Raw genomic sequence first — 22,155 nt, 5'->3', positions numbered from 1 at the left:
GGGGTGGGGGGTGGGGGGGTGATTTCCTCTCATTGCCTTGATAACCAATGCGTTCATGACAATAGCTTCCCTTTCAGATGAATGTGAGTAAGACAGATGAACACGCAGATAGACAGACACAGACAAAGCCTGACACAGCTAAATCCAGAGAGAGATCGACAGGAGGAGAAGAAATAAAGAAGAGGTGGCAGTAAGAGACACAGAGTCGGAGTGTAATATCGTGGCAGATTCACGCCTGGTGTCACACAGGGAGGGGGGGATGAATGAAACGTTGTGGCATGTTCGTCTCTCAGGGTGGCTATGCTGTGAAAGTGTGTCTGAGAAGGGAACAGCTGTCATTGGTTCCTCTTAACATACTGCCATCACCACTTCTGTTAAATATGAAATATATCAGCGCTTATATTCCCCCTTGGCTCTAGGAGAAAGCTTGCCCCAGAACTGCATTAAGCAAAGAGCTGGATTTTTATTTATTTATTTATTTATTTTTAAAGACTTCCTTCATCTGTGAACGTTAAATAGTGCACTTACCCTGTGTGTTTGCAGATGTGGCTTCCTGAAATGGTGCATTTGATATGGCTGTACTTACAAATGAAGGTCCTATTCACAGGTTGATTGACCTTAGGGGAAGTGTTTTGGTACATTTTTGATTCACTCCACTGTGTGTATTCTCCTTACAGGCATGTAACGAGTTCACCACTCACGTGATGAACCTGTTGAGGGAGCAGTCACGCACACGGCCGATCTCACCCAAAGAGATCGAACGCATGGTGAGCATCATCCACCGCAAGTTCAGCTCCATCCAGATGCAGCTCAAACAGAGCACCTGTGAGGCCGTCATGATCCTGCGCTCCCGCTTCCTTGATGCCAGGTGTGTGTCCTTGTATACACGTGTCTGTTCAATCCGTACACGCTGTGCCACGCTCCGTGCTGCAAATCACCTCCCAATTGAACAACACTGCAAATACCTCATCATGTGCTTCCCTCTTAGCCTCATATCCATATAAATGGCTGATGTAGGAGGCCTATCATGGTACAAACATGCTGTAACACATGCCTTTTCGCTACTTGCCACACACACAGGGCTGGTTTGCATCTATGGATGCCATTTGGACCAGCATACACAGCAACACTGGCCAATAAGAGTTCCCTGCATGCTCCATAACGCTGTTTCCCTTTTTTAATGTAATCGCTTGTTCCTTTTGATGCGTGCTTTGGATTTGCATACATTTCTCTAAGGATAAATCTCACTCAAAGTCTGAGTTGGAGGCATAACATTTAAATGAGGCTTGCGCTCCCTTACAAAGCTCCCTATCTATTCTCTTGCAAATGATTGTGGTGGTGCTGCAGCGAGGGGAAGCGAGAGGAAGAGGAAAGCTTTCACTGGTTGAGAGGCACTACCATGCTCAGCTCCGCTGATTAATCTACTGGCTGCTGGAGCCCATGCTGTGCACATTTACATATTCTCAAGCAGGCTTTTCGAGTGGGGGACAGAGATTTTAGCACAAATCTCTTCACCGGTGGATACATGCAAAGAGATTTTACAGGGTTCCCCTCCAGCTTATGTAAAGCCCTCTTTAGATATGGCACATGCAGACATGACCTGATGGGTGCAGGTGATACGGGGTCAGTCAACTCATGGGCATCAGCATACGATAGCTGTCTGCTTGAAGGTGTTGCATGGGGGTCTTTGGCAGGGTTCATTTTCTTATGCAGACCTTGAAAAAATGTGAATTAGTATTTCATGTTTTATCAGTTGAGTTCTGTTTCTTTGCATTTTTAACCTGCTGGGGTTTTACTGTGTTATCTGTATTTACTATTAGACACAGTTATTCTGTGTGTTTAAAGTCGCATTTCTCCCACAACAAAAAAGGGGGTTAGTATTTGTTTAGTTTGAGCACTGACACACAAACAATACTTTTTTTGATCAATGGAAGACACAACCATGAATATCAGAGACTCAACAGTTCCTCTAAACCCTATGGAAAGTTTTAGCATCTTTCAGCTCATTGTTTTGGTGTAATGGCCTACAACTGTGTTTAGTTCAGTCTCACTGCTCATCAACAGACACAGTTAGCAACTAGCTGATGGACACAGTGGAGCTTTCAGTAGATACATAGCCAAATTCTTTTCTTTTCATTTTGTCTAAGCTAAAGCAGATAAATATATTGTGAAATCGGAAAAATTATGATTTAAATCAGCAACTATCAAGTTTTGTTCAGTACCAAAAAAGTATTGAGGTTAGATACTGCCCCAGTGGCTGTTGTTTATTTTTTTTTTATCAAACTAATTCTTTACTCTGTTCATACTTTAAAAAACATAATTTCCATATATCAGAATATTTAGTTTGCACACATTGTTTTATGTTATACAGGCTGTGAATCTTTATGATCTGTAGATATAGTATAATAATAATATATAATATATAATATATAATACTAGATAGTAGATATCTAGTCATAGACATTGACTTGTTATGACCCCCTTTGTGCTATTGTTGCTACTGCTAATGCTTTATTTTCCAGTTGCTCATACACAGAGCTGTAGTGAAGCAATTCAGGGCCAAATTGTTCCCCTGAGTCCTGACAAAGTGTCTCACAGTAAAACTGCAGCTAAATTGAAAGTTTTTAGTGTGGCAGACATTTACACAAAGGATGTAACTTCAACCAAGGCAAGACCCCTGACACTTAAAGAGACCACATCATTTGAAGACTGGTGTACCGTCAAACTCACATGTTTAATTTTAGGCTTGAGTTAGTAAAAGAAAAATTGAATTTAGATGATTGGCTTTGACTTTGGTGCCTCCAACACCAAAGTTGATATATTTAGCAAGGTCAAACTACCAAACTGTGGAAGGAAGCAATGTTTACAGCTGAGTCCAACTTAATGGATGAATCAAAACTTCATGGTTGCAGTCTGAGAGCTTATTTGAGAACATGGCTAATCCCGACTTTAGTGCAGAGGTGGGTAAAACTCACAGTGGAGGTGGAAATATTCAGCTGTAATAATGTTTGACATATTCTGAGGTTGATGACTTGCACATTAACAGTTAGTAAAAACAGTAAAAAAGCAAGCTTCACTCGATCCTCCAAGGCCACTTTCATTATCTCTGGTTTAGTTCTTCAGCTTTTTCTGAATGTCTGACTTGAGTGACTCCTAGAGGTTGTATAAAGAAAAGACAGCATGTTGGACAGCAGTGTCCATTCAGTGTTGTTATGAATAACATAAACTGGTTTCAGTTCCCGTTTTAACTTGATTTTTAACTGATTTTTCCTTTTGCAGACGGAAAAGACGAAACTTCAACAAGCAGGCGACAGAGATCCTCAATGAGTATTTCTACTCGCACCTCAGTAACCCCTACCCCAGCGAGGAGGCTAAAGAAGAGTTGGCAAAGAAGTGCGCCATCACAGTGGCCCAGGTACACCACAGATCACTGCCTCCCACACCACACCACCTGTAGGAAAACCACTGTACACAGAGCAGTGAGACGAACTCGATTTTTAATCTGAAGAAGCAGCTGTGAGCGTCTTGGCAAGTAACCTAATAATACCTTTTCTGACTGTCATGAGTACAGACAGCTCCTCTAATCTTTTAGCAGTGCCTTTCATTGAAACAACAAAAGACTCAAAAGTATAAATATGCCATGTCATAGGTTTGTAGTCTTGTAAATCAAACCAGACTAAGCTATTTTTGACCAGTGACTCAATGTTTCCTCTGAAGTAAAGCAAGCAAAAGACAACACTGCTGTCAGAGTTCTTATCTCGTCATATTTTCTAACAATACAATATACAAAGTCCAGAGTTAGTAAAAGTACTTCTGTGAATTGTGACATAATGGATAGAACTGTAATCAGTTGTTTTAATTATTAAAATGAAAAAACAATGTAGTATTTCCTATAACTTGTGATCGGCATTTGTAGTTATTTTTGAGGTTATTGAAAAAACTGTTACTGAAATAACAGATTTATAAAAAAACAAAACAAAATCATTAACAATCAGCTATTAAAATTGTAGTTTTAGCTCTGAAAAGCCAAAGCCATCAGCCTCTGAAGATTAGCACTGCAGTCATTTGAGGTATGTGCAGTGCAATGATGATTAACTATACATCTTACAGTAACTTAGGGAACACCTGAAGACATTGAGGTGTTTGTGTCAGTGATGCTGACAAGCAAAAAGTATTTTGGCACCTTGTTTTTCATCTTTGCATTCTAGCGTTCAAGTTGTTTAAATCCTGTGAGAATTGATAATCAGGAAAGCAATGACAACTCCAAGGTAAACAGCAGTTTGTGTTTTGAATCCATCATTTGGGAATGGATTGTTTTCTCAATTGGTTTCATTAATTTATACCAAATGATTTGAGGATGCATCTGGGCCTGATTGTGGAAGCTGCTCAGGGGCTGAATGATTTGTAGAGTTTCCATTTCTTGGCCATAATAAAGGAGAATGTTTACCTACTCTGTATTGGAAACTTTGCAGGATTGATTTGGTTTTCATTTTAATGTTGTTTATCATTAGCGCTGGGATTACCCCCCTGGCTTCATCTGGGAGTCCATTAGCCGTAATGGGTGTTAGCGGATGTTGACTGATTGGTGCTTGCGTGAGTTCTGATGATAGCTGCAGTCATGGTGACATAATGAGACTGTTATTGGCAATCATTCCATTCTGGCACTAATGTGGATTCACAGCACCAGTCTATGTAGCTCCTACCACTGACAGGCTCTCTGCAGTGTTACATGTGCCATTAGGGCCGTGCGAGCTAAACGCTACCATGATTTCTATGAGAGGCTCTGTATGTTGAGATTTCATGTGAATTAAACTATGTTCTCTTGTTTGTCTGTTCAGGTTTCCAACTGGTTTGGGAATAAAAGAATCAGATACAAGAAAAACATTGGTAAGTTCCAAGAAGAAGCCAACATGTACGCTGCGAGAACTGCCGTGAATGCGGCTAATGCATCCTCACATGGAAGCCAAGCAAATTCACCCTCAACTCCAAACTCTGCAGGTGAGACAGGAAGTCCCTGGCTCTGCTCAGCTATTAGCCATGTACCTCCTCTCTGTGCATTACTACAACTAAGCAACCATTGCAATATATCAATCAGAGGCTATTTCAGTGTTGGTAATTGTTAAGGAATGAAAGAATTAGGTCTAACAAAATAAGGGCAGTTCTTGTACAAGGAACATGCCTTTCACAAGGTAATGCACCGTTATTATATTGAACAGGTGAAACGTTTCCCCTTAACAAGTACAACTACCCTTGTAGAACAAAGAATTTAGCCAACCTGAGCCCCATGCCAAGTCTCCATATTCTTACTGTCCTATTGTCTTCATCTCAATGATTCAATATTCTTCATGTGTGACTCTTTTACTCTGTACTCATCATGTTCCACTGCAAAGGACGAGTCTGGTGATTGTCTATATTTCTGCTAATTGTCAACAAGTCATGTAAAAATACAAAACAAATAAATTGATCCCATTAACAAGATTGTGTGTGTAGCCAAAGCTTTGGTATATCTCTATAGTTGTCCAAAAGCTATTGAAAACATATTAATGAGCCACACTGTACATTACAACATATACATAAACTGTAGTTATTATTTTATTTTAAATTAATCCAAGATATAATAAACTGTTAAAAAGTATTTTAAAAAATATAGAATAATGCCAGACTTATCTTTTAAAGCTACTGTCCAATATTTTGAGAAACGTCTGTATTCGCTGTCTGACTTTGAGTCAAATGAATTTGCGAGTGTTTAGCCTAGCATGAGGAGCGGAAAGTAGCTCATTTCTAAAGGTAAAAGAAAAAGTACCCTTCAGCCACTCTTAAGCTGTTTTTTGTACATGTTATATCCTGTTTAATCAAGTAGTCACCAAATTAATCCAACACTCCCCATAGTTTGTTTTGTTAGCAGGTGTGTTTTCACATGTGAAGGCGTTAGGTTAGCAGCAGGAAGCCCTCTGCTTCCAGCATTAAGCTAACGTTAGCATAAACACATCCGAGCCCACGCTTGACTCTGACATGAAATTGTGTTTGACTCTGGATAAGACAGCAGGCAGGTGCATTTCTCGTAATGTTGGACTTTCTTTCTCCGTTCCTTTTCCGGGTTTTAGATTTATCCATTAATAGTCTACTTCCTTATTTGTATGTTTGCTGGTAAAAACTTATACTCGACACAAACACCTCTTATGTCGGGTTACAGCTGCAGCTTTTCTGTCCTCTTCTGTGTCCATTAGTTCCATCTAAGTCCGTTCCTCTGATCTAACTGCCTTTCTGGCTGCTAGCTAACTGCATGGTGCTCCTCCAGGCTATTGCCTCGACGGGCCAACTTGCTTACCCTGCTTGCTCTCTGTCTCTCTGTGATTCGACTGCTCCCTCTCTCCTTTCAGGTTCTGCTGGCTCTTTTAACATGTCAAACTCCGGGGACTTGTTCATGAGCGTGCAGTCTCTCAATGGGGACTCGTACCAGGGGGCTCAGGTGGGAGCCAACGTGCAGTCACAGGTAGGGCCCTGAGCAGCACGGATGATACTACAGGGACAGGCCCACTACCTTTTTCTAGACTGACTTTTTGTCATATACAGGTGTAACTAATGAAAGTAATTAGACAAATGCCACATTCAGTTTAGACTGTCCAGGCAGTAATTGGGAAAAAATGCTAGCCTAAAATAAAAGAAAATTCTGACAGATATGACATATTAGCGTTAGCTTGGTGGAACGAACTACAGTGTGACAGAATGGCTGCAAATCCTAAAAAATAAAAACCCAACATTAATTCTAATTCCGTCCAATCAGCTAATAATAGAGCGATATGTTTGTGAGTATCTGGTTTTACTTGTTAATACATTGCTACAAATGTAACCCATAAGTGAAGCTAATTTATGCGAGATTTCCTATTTTCTTTTTTTTTTTTTTTGCCAACACTGCATGCATTCAGCATCATGATTTCTCGATTTCAGCTTTTTCCGACATGTTTGCTTGATAAGTGAAGTACTTAACATTTCATTTTGCTGTTTCTGAATGTCTTGCTAACCTAAATATTTTTAGCCTTGCTAGCACAAAAGCGCTCCTGTTTGTTTATTGTTGCCAGATGAAACAGATTCCACTTCTTTTCTTATAAAAAAAATGGCACACTCCCATTGCAGTGCTTCTACATCCCACAAAAGGGAATCAACCCTACAGTCTGAAATCTTTTTCTGGTATGACAAGTCAAAATGTCTGTTGTGAAAAAGGACTATACAGGTTTGTACAGGCCCCAATATAGAGCCTCTTCACAGTCTCAAGGGCAGAATATTTGTCTTGTGATTTCACCATGTGAATATGTTTTTATCTCAACCAGCAAGAAGCAGAACTTTTTTTTTTCCTAAATTTCCTTTCTGTTTGATTGGACCTTTTCCTCCAAGGATATACTTGCAGAAATATGTTCTTGTTGTCTCTCTTGTTGTCTTGTCATCCCTCTCTCTTTTCTCTTGTTCATCTCTTGAGTTGACTCTGACCTTGCTTTGTTTGTTGTTTCTGAATGTTTCAGGTGGATACCCTTCGCCATGTTATCAGTCAGACAGGCGGATACAGTGAAGGACTCACAGCCAACCAGATGTACAGTCCGCAGGGCATCAATGTAAGGATTTTTTTTTCCTTCTTTCTCTCCGTACCAATTATTTCAAAGCCAAAGGGCTCAGAATGCCACTTAGTCGGACTTGTCTCTGCTCGGCTCTGATCACGTAGTTGATTGGTTCTGTATCACTTGCGCCACGGGCAGCACGCTGCCCAGCGTACGCAGGCATGGGGCTGGCCACGCACATGCAGAGCCACCGTCTGAGCCTGTCATGTATAATCAGGTCTGGCCTAGCACCTGCAGCCACGTATGGTCAGCCGTGAGCAAACTGCACAAACAGGTGACACCTCCTGTACTGGACTTTAAATCCCTCTGACCATCTGACCCGTGATTAGCAGTCCTGGGGCCAGAGGCTCCCATTAAAGCCTCCCAGGAGACAACGCTGCTGTGCCGCTAAAAATAAAACCTCACACTGCTGGAAACAACTGCTCGTGTGCCATAGGGGTGTGTTCCCCTCATGTTTGTCTTATTTTGCAGCAGAGTTCAGGTATAGAAGTGGGGGTTGTGGGGGGGGGGGTTGCTAGCTGGCGGCTGCAAACAGTAGGGAAATTCACAGCGACAAGCCGTGTCGTAAAGGGGAAAATCGATAAGACAGACACAAGGAGAGCAGAGTGTGGACTTGGGACAGCAATCCAAGCGCATTGCTCAGATCATGTTCCTGCCACACTAATGGCCCTGACAGCGAGTCGCGCTGAGAGGACGAGGACGGTCACAGCCGCGGCTGGGTTCCTCCGCTGTCGTCGTCGTGCCTCAGTGGCCATATGATAATCAGATGAAATGTCTCCCATATAAAAACATGTATGTGTATTCAAATAGGCTTCCTGGCTGCTCCGAGCACATCCCACAGCCAGCTGTGCTAACCCTGAGAGGCCACTAACGTATTCAGGCCCTGTTCTTTCTCAGTCCTTTGACCTCACGGATACGGTTCTCCTTGGACGCCTGCTTGCTCTACCACATCTTACACTGCCACAATATGCTGTGTTATTCACTTTTATACCCTATAAAGAAGCCCTGCAATGCATAATGTAAGAGCAGGATATCTGTCTTCCAGGCTGTTTGCCTGTGATTTATGTAGCTAAGGCAAGGAAGTTTGGAATATTTGCCTCTTCGCTTGTCGTTTTTACTACAATGTGTGCACTGCAGTTTTGTTTGATAAAATATTTTTGAAAATGGTGGTTTATAGTGTACACTATATTTCATGAGGGTTCTTTGACCTTTAGTGTCCTGATTTAGGTCCCAAAAATCTCAGCACAGAGGAGATCCTATTAGACAATACAAGAATGACACGTTTTGGGTTTTTTTTTGTTCGTTTGTTTAAAAGGAAATTTCTGTGTTAGATATTTGTTGTTCACTTAATACATGCACACCTTGTGTCCAAGAAAACAATTTTTCAAACATCCAAAGACAGATTTTATGAATGAGGAGCTGAACATATGAGACAGTTAAAGGACGACAACTTATCTGAATTTAAAAATTAAATGAATATAAAAAAAAAAAAAGACTGGATAGTGACTGAGCAGATACATAATGTATGCTGTGGATGATTACAGCCGTAATTACAATTTTGAGACAGACAGCGTCACCAAAGTGAGACATTCTACAATCTGACCTCTCCACTTTTGATTACACTCCACTGTCTGCTGCCTTGAATAACAGGCTTTCAAATGAAAGGGTGTCAAGTACCATTTTCAGTTTTCCTGATGGTTTTAAATTTACTATTAATATCCTAAATGCTCTTTAACAGGCCTGTCTGTGGCAGTGGAACGGCCCTCCACAGCTCTTGTATGTTAATTCCAGCTGTCAGGGTCATAATTAGTGCACATGACATTGATTGGACTTGTTTTGTTTCAGAGGTCTTTTCACACAATTTACATATTATTCGTATTATTTCCGAATGACAGTGACAGGAAAAATCTTGTACAACTTGCCTTTTCTTGTGTGTTTTCTTCATTAAATGAATTTGAGTGTTCAGTGTATGATGGGGTACGGACTAATTCACTCCCTTTCTGCTCAGTTGAAAACATGATTTTATTTATTTTATGTCAGTCTTATTCTGAAATATTAGCCGTAATTTGAGTTAGGTTAGCTTTTCCTCCATTCCAGGAGGCTGTATGGCTTAAGGCTGTGTGCAACTGTATGGTGAATAGTGTCCCAGCATTTCAGGTTGCGTTCATACACTACCTTGCCCTCAGGACTTCCATTCATTGTACCTCTCTGTCTTTGACCCAGCTGCATTGAGTAATGAATATGAAAGCAACAGACTCAACCCCCCCTTCCCCTTTCCCCCCTTTTCTGTTTCTCTATATTATTTTCTCTCAGGCAAACGGCGGCTGGCAAGATGCTCCAACCCCCTCATCAGTGACTTCACCTACAGAAGGACCCGGAAGCGTTCACTCTGACACCTCCAACTGATCCTCCACCCGCCCCCCTTCACTCCTCCGTCCTTGCTTCCTTCCTTACTCCGCCACTGCACCCCCCCTCCCCCCAGCCATATCTCCCAAAACTTAACCCCTGACCCCACCGGGACTGAACGCGACGTACTGTATGTAGTCGCACTGCGGGAGACATTTTTTGGGGGTCCGGGGGTGACATTTTCACCATTACGGACAAAAATTTCACTTTTCCTATTTGGACCACCACCGCACCAATAGCAGTCTGCGTAGGGGACTCATATCCACACTCACAGTTTGTACAGTTTCCACTCAGTGTCCATGTTGCCTCATTGTATTTCTCTTACATTATATATTCACACCTTAGACACAGTTAGCAGCATATTGCCCCACGTCTTGTAAATTGAAATGCTTTCACACTACCTCTATTCGAAATAACAAACAGAGCAAACAACATTTCAAATGCTTCGGTTTTACGAATTTTTATAATGATTAGAATTTAACTGTACACCACACCATGCCCTGTCATTTATACCTCTGTCTTTATTTGTACTCACAGACTTTTTTGTTGATCTATAGTGCCAAAGTTCAACCCTGGAGGTGAATTTTGATATTGTTACATCACATGTTTTTCTGTCATGTCCTTACATTTTTCATGCCATACTTCGTGAGGTATTAATATGTTAGTCCAGTAATATTAGTCAGGTAATATCCAAGTATTCAGCCTCAATATATATAGTTTGTACTCAGAACTTCTACAACAGACAGTGACATATAAGGCATTTTATATTTTATTGCCGGAGCCGTAGGTTTTTCTGCTTATATGCAGCACAGAAACGCAAAGAATTCACAGTTTTTACACAAGCAATTAACAAATTGAGTGCGACTCACAAAGGCGGTCGTAGTTCTGTCACACACACACACACACACACGCATTGGACGCATCAACAATATTCAAAGAAAAATTGATCTGAAACACTTAATCAGTGACAACGTTAGCAGCGGTTATAGCACGTCACTATGAAATAAAGCACAATAACACCTAATGATTGAACTCAAAGGGTAACATTTGTAAATGTCGGAGAGAAAACAACACAGAGGAAATTTTAAGATAGAGCTATAGTAGTCATATATGGAAGAAACAGTGTACATTATCAGACATCGTCAGTGTGTATCATTGAGGTCAATATAGCCAAATACTGCTGGTAACCAAATCCAAAACAAAAAATTGTAATTCTGATTTTAAGGTATCATGTCATTGGGATTTAACACACTGTATGTCTTTTGTCTGACTTAACACTCACTTTTCATTCATGGAAAAATACATTTGTGTCTTAATCCTGAGAATGCGACGGGACATTTACGAACACAATAGAAATTTTTTTAGTTCGTTCATATCAAATTATTCTTCATCATGAGAATTTTTCTACAAAATATACGTCACGTGCGAGCCAAAAATATTTTTGCTCCCATCGCACGCTCAGAGTTGAGTCACAAATATATCCCCATATGCATTCAGAGCCGAACCACTTGAGGTTACTTATCCTGTAACCCCTGTTCTCTGATAACATCGGAGAGAACATGTGAAATAGAACAACACTTTTTTTTTTTTTGCTTTCTTTTAAAATGACACTAAAAAAACACCACATCCATCGACACAAACCAATCCAAAATGTGAAATTAGATTTGTGACTTTTGTTGTATGTACAGTATAGTATGTGGTCGAACATGTATACATGATTACAATAGTCCATCATGAGATATCAGCATTTACATACTTTGATACCAAAAAAAAGGCAGAATTTTTATCCTCTTACATTGGGATCAGCTTTATCAACATATTCTTTTTCCTCTTTTCATAGGATTTTATTATCTACGGTACTGGTGAGCAACTCATAATGCTCGAGTACTCTGTATTCAAAGCCAAAAAAAAATGCAGTCAGAATACATTAGTGTTTATATAAATTAAGTGGAAAAAATACCCTGATGGCACACAAATCCAGATGATGTTTGGATATATTTTTATGTCTCCATTTTGTGAATAACTCATCTTTTTTGTTTTTGTTTTTGTTTTCATATTATTTTTGCTTTGCTACAGGACTATGTTTCTTTTTTTATGCTACCATTATATGTGAATTAGCTCAAGAATGCTCTATATACAGTATGTAGATATGCACCTTTACTCTTTTTTTACATCTTTGGATTTGGACAGTAGCTATTTTATCGCAGCCTGATGGAGTTCCTATTGGAAGATAGCTACTGTCCAAATGAAGGTGACGTGAAAAGTTAGTGTTAACATTGCCCTCTGGCATTGTTTTTAGCTCAACTGAACGCTTACAGAAAATAAAATTCAGTCCCGAGATCCCAGCCGGTCACAAAACAGCAGGACACACACAGGAGTTTTTTAGCAGTCGTCAGCGTGTTTGTATTTATTACACATGTATGAAATCATGGATGTTTCAGAGCTACAGTGTGGAAGTCAACCACAGCATGATTATCCCAAACAAACTCATTTGGATCATTCAGAGTGGCTCCCCCCCGACCCCACCCCAGCTCACCTGCTCAGTATTACAGCCGAGGGGCCGAGCACCATTGAAGTGATACACAGACCCTGCCTCAGTCGTGTCTTCAGAAGTCATTGGAGTGAATTGACAGCACCAGCCATGCAAGGCAAAACACAAGGATTGTTTTTGCACCCCTTAAAAAAAAGGCTTAACTCTACTTTTCACATTGCCTGTCAAATATTATCGAAGCTTCATGTAATGATGCTTTTTAGTTTTTGAATATAAAAGGAAAAGAGACATGAAAAGAAAAATGAACAATTTGTAAAACATAAAATGTTTTATTTGTTGCATGTCTTTTTGTTCTTCAATAAAATAACGTACTGCAGTGTTTTGAATGTTAACTTCTTTTTTATAAGGATTTCAGAGTGAAATCGTGGAGCCTTTTTCTTGACAGGTTTTAACTTTTAAGATCTCTGCGTATGTAAAAAAAGATATCAAACGGAAAACTATTGTCTTTTTAATTCCAATTCCAAACCTGTTTTCTGTGGAGAAAAATAGCTGAAAGGTGTAGGTTTTATGGTCTCTTAATTTGTACTGGCAATGCGTATCCCAAATAAATAGTTTCTTTTGTTGCATAAATTGCAGTTTTTTTGTCATTTTTCATGTCAAGTTTCATGTTCCCACCACAAACTTGTGTGCGGTTTCTCCCCCAGACTTTTGTAACAGGGTCAGGGTCAGGAGTCACTGTAGGATACAAGTTTACACGTTGTAGAGTTGTCAATCCAACACCTCTGGATAACATTGCACATCTCACTTCCAACTATGCTATGGCACGCAGGCTTTCTATCACCACTAACAGAACGCCGGAGCTCGGCCGAGCTGCCGAGGGTGTGAAGGGGACATTTTCACAGTTTTCGAAGTGAGTGAAAGCTGTGCGCTCCCAGCAGACAGATACCTCCTCCACCCCTCCCCTCCCCTTCCCCACACCCAGCGCTCCCTCCGAGGCATGGTTAATGTGCGTTCCCTGAAAGAGGCGGAATCCACACTTATCTCTCTCCTCCAGATAAACCAGACAGGATGTCTGATTCTGCTCCTCCGATTCATCCCTCCGCTTGGAAAAAAAAAAAAGGAGGAAGAGGCTGAAACATTAACTTGTGGATTAGGAAGAGGTTCCCAGGAGCGTCCAAAATCAGAGAGCATGACAGAGACTGTGGGAGTGACATATGCAAACACGATCAAATGTAATTACATGGAGAAGCCTCCTTGTTTCTATCAAAGGGCTTCTTCCAGCCACTGTTTGAGAAATGAAAGGTAAGAAGTGCTGGACGTGTATAATTTATTCATGTGCTCCTGCAAACCAAAAGCCATTGTGAGACTGATTCAGTCATTACATGATGAAAAGGTGTAAATCCCATTCTGAGTAAAATCAGTGTACGTTCCTTTGAATTCCTGATTCCTTTAACAAACAGGCTGGATCACATGCTGCACCGTGACAAATGGCACTGATCATTATCCATTTTGCACCGTGAAAAGATGAAACTCCAATCAGAAGCGGTGTGTTACCCAACACCTAATGTAACAGTAATGAAATGCTGCCTGGGAAATTCACAATATTATCTTTTCCTGGCGTTTGCTAACATTTAACTGCCTCAAATTTTCTTTAAATAAGAGTCAGCTGGCAGGAGTTAATATTTTGATCTGCTACGAGAAGTGCAAGCATCAGTTTGATGATTTGCAAGTCAAAAGACGCCTCAGTATCTAGGTTAAAACTGGGTTTACTTTGGTTGGAAAGCGGAGGTTTTTAGGTGTCAAGGGCGCACATAATGGATGCATTTTTATGACTATATTTTAACACGTTATTAGCACCTCTTTCATGTCGAAATATAGTCATGTAAATGCTATTGAAATAACAGTTAGCCTATAAGTAATCTAGATGTGTAAAAAAACTAAACAAATCAATGCTGATTGGTTTAAAAATAACAGTTAAATTAATATTCAGGAATATATTTAAGACAGCTAAGCCTTCAAATTAAAAATCTCTAATAAAATATTTGTTTCCATGTTGCCCCATTCATCTCAGAGGTATATATAATGTAGCTTCACTCATTTCACCAACACAAAACAAGATTTTTTTCCCCCAGTTTTTGCTTATAGACATTTTTCACAGGAAACATTTTGAAAAGTCACCGCATGAAAACCAAAGCTGGAAATGATAAATTGAATAATTCCATTTAGCTTCTTCAGTTTCAGGGTCCTCGTATTGAATTACTGGGACACTTAAAGCGGAAATGAAACATGCACGTTTTTGGCACTGGTAGTGAAGAAATTTATTAGGAAAACCACCTTGCCTAAAATCTGATATTAAAAATTGTGAAAACCACAATAATGACTAATTTATTTTCGTAATTTCTAATTGCTAGCTAACTAGCGAGCAGCCATTTTGGTGTGACGTCATTGCATACGTAACGGGGTTGGTTGGGTGCTTTGGCCAGTGAAGACAGTAAAGCATTTCTGAACCGACTGGAAATGGAGGACGACGGGATTAATAATGTTATCTATCTCTCTGTCTAACCCTAACCCATCCATAGGTACATAGTTACTAGAACTAGTTTTTATAGTCATCTGTCATGAAGTGGCGTTACTGCAGTCCAGGACCAAAAGAGGGCTCCAGTACAATTTGCATAGTATCTAAAATACATAAATTTCAGTAAAAGGCGAAACATTTCCTTATGCATAAATATATTATTTTGCCTATTGTCGCTACCATTGGTTCATATCGCTGATTTATTATTGTTATGGTCTTGTTGGTCATGAATAAAACCAGTGCAGCAGCGAGCAGGCGGAGCGGACATCGGCCAATCAAAAATGCTTATTTTGTTGCGAGCCAATTCCGGTGTGGTTAAAACAAAAACAAAAACAAGTCAGGTCTCCAGCGGTTTCCCGGATGGACGGTCAGAAACTTTAGGTTGAAAAAAGTAAGGATTGCTCCAAAAGTTAATTATTGTGCGTTTACGTTGGTTCGTGGTGGGTACGATATTTTTTTTTTAATTTCCCACTATACGTGTGTGACGGCTTTTCGGCAGTCGGGCCACGTGAAGGAAAAGCTAGCAAAAAAACTTTATTGCATGCATTGCAAGAAGAAACAAGATAATGGTGAGGAAGATAACGTATGTGGATTATAACGTTTGGAGTATAAAGTTTGGAGAGTCTGAAGTTACCGACTGTTGGAAACGGAGTCACGGTAAGAAATATTTCTTACAAAGTTTGTATCAGCTGTGACCTCTTGCTGAGGGACGTACCATGTATGGTGTGGAATGACGTGAGTTTTAGGTGAATACTTTCAGGCCCGAGTATTTTTAATGGTTGTGGTTTTAATTTCTGACAGAAATTTGGGCTGCTATATTGTACAGCCCAACTCTCATCAGTTCATGCTGCAGAGATGCTATGGAAATCTTTAAGCTAGGTGACGTGCGTCGGACTGTGTGTCAGGGTGAGGGGACATCAGGTGTTCATGAGTGCTGCTGTTTGGAGTGAAAGAAGTGTTCAGTGAGAGCTAGAGAGACTCTCACAGAGACTTTGTGGAACTTTATTGCAGTCGATGATGATGTTCATCTCAAACAGATACCAGTACCTGCCGACTTCTGTGGGTTGCTAAATGCCCTACCTGTCTGTTCCCTGCCTGGCTAGCGCGGTTTAGCGCCCTTTCCCTACGGCGGACTGATGCCTCTGTACCGCTGTTGTCAGAGTATGTAGGCCGGTCAGTAGAGTACATATTATAGGCGGTGAAATTGAACAACTAGTTTGCCCGACTCAAAGATCTTGTCCTCTAGGTAATCTTCATCCAAAAAATGTTCACTGCAAACCCTGGAGTCAGTGCCCATCGGTGGGCTCTCTCTCTTCAGTGCCGCCAACCAGCGCAGCAGGACTGCTCTTCATTTCAGCGGCACTCGAAAATGGACAGTTTTGTCCTTGGCTTTAACTCTGTAAAACTCATTTTTTACATCCAGGAGCGATACAATAGTGGCCTCCCTTTTGTTTTCTCCTGTCCTGTGGCTCCTCAGTCTCCATCCTTTCACTATCTTCAACTATTTCACTGTCTCAACCGCCAAGCCAACCAACCCCGTGACGTCACAGGTTATCGTAATGCAAGATGGCGCCACTCTTGCTACGAAAGATGTAACTGATCTTATATTTTCTCTTGTATGTTTACATCTGTCATATTTGTTATATAATTGTTGATTAGAGTGGAAATCCATTTAGTAAATCACGTTAACTTGATTGACTGCTTCATTTCCTAACCTTTAAATAGAACAGAGGCATCATTTAATGTTATTATTAACACTTGTGCTTTTACTACTGTGACAACTCAAAGTGGGGCCATAGTTAACACTGGGGACACTTAGGTCATGTCCTTTATTTAATCATTTTTTATTCATTTATATAATATTCCTGTTTGTCAGTAACATTTAATGACATGCGGAAGAGATTACGTTCTACAATCACACACATAGATTATTCAACACGTTGGGGTTTCTGACACTGATTCTGATATATTTTTGTCTTAGAGTTGGTCTGTCTTTTGTCAAAAAAAATGAAATAAAATAAATTAGTGCAGAGGCCTGTCCTCCATGAGAATAACATACCTGACGGTGTAGAAAAGGCTTTGACAGACTTAAGGGAGATAGAATTAGCATTAGATATAGTGGAACAGTAAATGAATAAACAAATTTGCCCACAGAGAACAAATGTTCTCATCGTTTAAAATGAGTTTGGTTCTCTGGCTAAAGTCCTGTCAACAGTGTACTGAATATGAGTGATGTGTTTCAATATATATTTATATATATGGATATATGGATGCTAGTGTTGGACTAACCCTGACATCCATGGTCCCCAGAGGATGAGCCTACAATGACTGTGTTGATCCCCTGACTTTTCCTCTAGCGCCGTTGCACTGATGCTGTGATATTTGGTAGACGCTCATGCTCCCTTGAGGGTGAATTGTGGTAACTTTGGCACATTTAGTGCCCCCTAGTGGGTTAATCCGGCCGTAGTTGTGAAAAACAGGAAGTGTTGGTACCGCTCAAAACTGCAGTACACAAAACTACAAATACTACAAATTAAATAACACTTTCACGAGAGAGAACGTCATCATCATTTCTATTTCGAAACTAAACACAAACAAATAATTGAGATTTTTGTCTAGATTTGAGTTTCACTTTAGATTCGTAAAAGTCTTCATTGCGATTTTTGCAAAGTGGGAAAAAATTCAAATTGGCAAAAAAGCAAACACAACCATCAGACCTCTCACTGCGATGATCAAAGCTCCAGACAGTAATACGTGGAAAAGACAAAAGCACATACGTACGTCTTCTTGACCTGATCCTTATTGATTTAGTGCAACTGAACCTTCTCATCACTGGAGTTTCAAATCAATCATCCTCAACCAGTCCACAATGCATGTGGCACATACTGCACAGTCGGCTCCGGGCTCACATTATATCAATAACAATAACAAGACTCATAAAAAGACTGGCGTTATTCACAACGCATAATGTGCATCAGTTACATCAACGCCTGCCAGCATGATACACACACAACAAGGTTACACACATGTGCCCGAGGGAAGGGCTACTGAAGCAGATGATGCAAGGTCTGAGGTCTGAGGGGCACAACATAATGGAGAGGCTTTGTCTCAAGGAAGCCCTCTGCATTAATATGATAAAACAAGTCTTCCTATCCACTCACAGATCCTGTGTGAATCACGTTACTCACAAAAAAAAAAAAAAGTCAAACTCAACAGACAAAAAGCTTCTGCAGGAATAGGGTCAAGTAATTAGTGACTGTGGGTGTGTTCCAGTCAGTGTTGCAGATTTCTGAATTTGGAAACTGTTCAGTTTGGCAAAGACTTGCCGCTGGAAAGCTTCAGTTTCATATTGCCTATGCCACCCACAGATCTTTAATGAATTCCTCTGATCCCAACTTTCATAAAGAAGACATTTGGAAAAGATTTCACAGATCAGTGTGTGTCATCTTAGCCTTTCAAGTTATTTCAACCATGGAACATTTGAATTAGAAGCTGCAGTATATTTGAGCATTAGGGGTGTGGGAGTTTAAGGCTGTAAAGTGTTTCTTTATATTTGCCTAAAGCTTCCATAATGAGCAAGATATGGACCTTATCATGTTCTTCAATTATGGGGGAAAAAAACCTTTAAAACTGTGCCAGGAATTGCTCTTATTAAAGAAATGAGAAAGTTATCTCTCCAAAACATGGATCAAAAATGAAACAAAAAAAATTATTTTGCACTGATGATCAAGGACATTTGGATACAGTGCTGTTGCAATAATTATCGCACTCGCATCCAACAACAAAAGTGGGATCATTCATGTCGATTCTCATGCAGCTGTGAGCTAATTTGTTTTGGGTTTGTAGTCTGTGTTTTTCATCTTTTTAAATGTTTTTGCTTCATTTCTGGACAGGAAGTCATTTCACATATTTGGCCACTGTAGTGTGTCGCTTCAGAGGGAAATCCTGTCTTTTAAAAAGATATGCTGATTATGTTGTCAGGATGGATTTATGTCCGGTATGAACTGCCCAGTTACCCCTGCTCTATGTACCCTGCTATATACTGTATATTGTAATTTAGGAGGCAGCTGTCATATTGAGTTTTCCCATTATCCACTATTTATACAGTGAGTCTGGCTGAATGCACTGAATGTTACTACACCACCTCTATCTTTATCTCACACACAACCTTGATTTATGAATTCAAATTAATATTCAAATTAAGAGTCAAAACAGAAAGAGGTTTCAGATATTATTCTTTACAGAATGGGCCTGTGGCAGGTTTTGTGCTCACAACAGTGAAACACTTCTGACCCCTCATGGTGTGTGTGACTGGAGGTGTCCGACAGAGACAGAAGAGTAACTGCAGAAACAGTGAAGTTGAGAAATAAAGCTTTGAAGTTTGAAGAGTTTTTGTCAAACTGTAATATATAAATAATAAGATCATTTTATACCTCATGCTGACATGGGACCTAAAAAAACAAACAATTAGATACTGCACTCAATGGACAATCTAATGGGCACAGAAATTGTGCAGTATCTAATGATAATAAATTACCATAAATAATCAATTAGATTAACGAATTGGTCTTTAATGTGATGAATTTCAAAATATGATGTAAAGATAAATTCAAGAGAATTTCACCAGAGTCAGAGGCTGTAAATGGCTCTTAGCCTACTGCTACTCTGCTAAGCTAGGCTTGTAAGCTTTTAGCAGCAGTAGTTTATCTGGTGTTCTCCATTAACATTTAGCTCCTGTCTTATTTATGTGGTATAACTCATTCACTAAGATACTGAAGCATAATTTTTTTTCTTTTCTTTCCTTTTTTAAGTGTTTGTTGTTTTTTGTGGTACATATTTGTTAATATTTGTTAAGGTCATGTCAAAAGTCAGATCAGATTCAGGTCTTAACTCAATTTGTTTTTGATTAAATATAATATACATTATTTACTGTTTCATGTTTTAGCTTTGCAGGGCAGTATGAATGGAAGGTATTTGGATCCAGCTGCAACATGCTAGTTTTATGATGAGGAGTAAATTAATATTCTAATTGCATAAACCAGAGGATACACAACTGTCAGACGTTCAGATGCTGCTACGACTCTGGTGTCAGGGCAGTGATAGTGTGACATTACTACATGTGCCTCCCTGGGGAGTGTGATTTAAATCACTGCCTGCATCTACTCTGCTCTTACAGTTTTTACCAGAATGGATGTTCAGAAAATTATTTATGAACATGTCATGAATATTTATTGTGGGAGCTTGGAAATTCAACAGAACGCAAAAAGAACATACAGAGCGCATCCAGCAACTTCCAGCTAACATATTTCCAGTCAAGAGGATTAGGCTACTATTGACAGGAACATGGCACAACTAGGCATAGTCTGTTATTTAAATGTATATTCATAAACTATTTTTGGTTTATAATAACTAGATCCATAGTAGCAGTTTTTTGTTTTCATGTGAGAATTTAATACTAAACACATTTCAATGATAAAAATCTGCTACATAGCCTCAACAAGTTACTAAACATGAGATCAAATAAAATAGAGTAGAAGAAGTAATAAACTGTTCAACATAACAAAACAAAACAAAACAAAACACAAGGTTCAGTTTGGCTGGTTTTATTTGGAGCTTTCAGCCACATCTTGTGGGCTTCATCAGCAGATGGGGTTTGGTAACTTAGTGTCACATATATATGTAATGTACTCAAGTGCATTGTTTACAATATAGCATCACTTGTGGTTTAGGAGAATGTGAACGTCACGCCTGGAATTACACTTTTGCGGTTCCAGGTTTTCAGAAAAGAAAACAGTAAAGTGCCTTAGACTATATCTACAGTAGGTTACAACCCAGGAAGCAATTTATATATAATTAAACTATAATAGATTGTTTTGATTACTATAAATATCTTCAATCCTATATGTAACATTGTCATTAAATGACAATGTCAGTGGACCCACTTAGTAAAAGATAAAAATTCTTTGAACAACACACTAGTGCTTTTGCATATTTAAGGCCATTTACTGCAAATCACATTTCACACTTCTGCTGCCTGTTATCCAAAGAATACAACATGGTATACGACGTTTACATATTTGTTTTGGCTTGTTTTTTCCTACCTGGGCAGACACATAGTTCCCATTCATTTTAATTCACTGTGAAAATTAACGTTAAGAGACTGCTTGACACCAATCAAAGTGAGCATCATGTCTGCTTTAATTTCTGTCTCTTACATTATTGTTATGTGGAATTGCTGTTCTTTTCAAATTCATTGCTACACCGAGAAAATGCAACATAGAAAATAAAGACAAAAGTCACTGATGAGCAGCCTTTCTTAACCAAGCCTGTAAAGCAAAAACAAAAAAAACAAAGAATCTAGAAAATCTAAATTCTAGCGTGCACTTATGTGTTATTTGTACTTGAAAGGTAAAAACTGCATCATCCTTTAACTTTGGGTGATAGTTTGTCTGAATCCTCAGTACACCCTCTGTTTTCTGAGGTTTGCAGGATGTTGCCTGTTAGGTCTTTGTTTATAATTTAGACCTCATCTGTGGACACAAGCGTGACCTTGTGCAGCTTTGAGCTGTCTCAGCAGAGCGTCTGACCATAGTGGCTGACACAGCGAGACGTCTGCCTGTTTGGGGACAGAGGGTGTATGTAGGTCAGCCATGGGCCCGCACGCTGTGACAGCAGCATGGTCACTGTGCTGTGCAGCAGGACAGGGATTGGAGTGGACAGAGAGAGCCGGCGTGGAGAGAGGCCCCTCTCACACGTCAGCACCGATACTTCCTCATTTCCCCCCTTAAACACTTTGACATTATCAGGCCACACAGAGCAATGTCCACCCTCATCATTCTCACCTATGGTACTGCAGCAAAATGGGCAAAGAGAAGCAGGAGAAGAAACTGGGAGAAATACTGAACAGACGTCAGATTATGGTGCATGTCTGAAATGCTGTGATGGTCATTTGATGGGAACTGCTCCGTCTATGTTCGGGATGCAAGACACTGCTGATGCTCGATTACAACAAGGTTACAGTTTTGACGACTTTACTGACACCACTAACACAATTTAGTTGTACAGAATTACTT

General features: G+C 39.8%; 1 protein-coding gene across 3 annotated transcripts in view; it reads left to right on the top strand.

Moving 5' to 3' along the window:
* pbx1b (pre-B-cell leukemia homeobox 1b) overlaps nt 1-13,137 on the top strand; it is a 59,483-nt gene extending 46,346 nt beyond the window's left edge. The window contains exons 4-9 of one of the 3 annotated variants that reach the window (XM_023416492.2): nt 678-868; nt 3,280-3,415; nt 4,839-4,887; nt 6,381-6,493; nt 7,518-7,607; nt 9,924-13,137. In XM_023416492.2, the coding sequence (XP_023272260.1) occupies nt 678-868; nt 3,280-3,415; nt 4,839-4,887; nt 6,381-6,493; nt 7,518-7,607; nt 9,924-10,016 (672 nt within the window). In that variant the 3' untranslated portion in view covers nt 10,017-13,137. Of the gene's footprint in view, nt 1-677; nt 869-3,279; nt 3,416-4,838; nt 4,999-6,380; nt 6,494-7,517; nt 7,608-9,923 lie in introns of all 3 variants that reach the window. The other 2 variants (XM_023416491.2, XM_023416493.2) reach the window with 2 other exon arrangements.
* The last annotated feature ends 9,018 nt before the right edge of the window (nt 13,138-22,155 follow it).

This window comes from Seriola lalandi, unplaced genomic scaffold (genome assembly GCF_002814215.2).
Source record: "Seriola lalandi dorsalis isolate HSWRI2012SDOR001 ecotype SW California unplaced genomic scaffold, Sedor1 jcf7180002054566, whole genome shotgun sequence".
Taxonomy (NCBI): domain Eukaryota; kingdom Metazoa; phylum Chordata; class Actinopteri; order Carangiformes; family Carangidae; genus Seriola; species Seriola lalandi.
The sequence above is the reverse complement of the archived record's forward strand: the minus strand, read 5'-3'. Positions and strand labels throughout refer to the sequence as shown.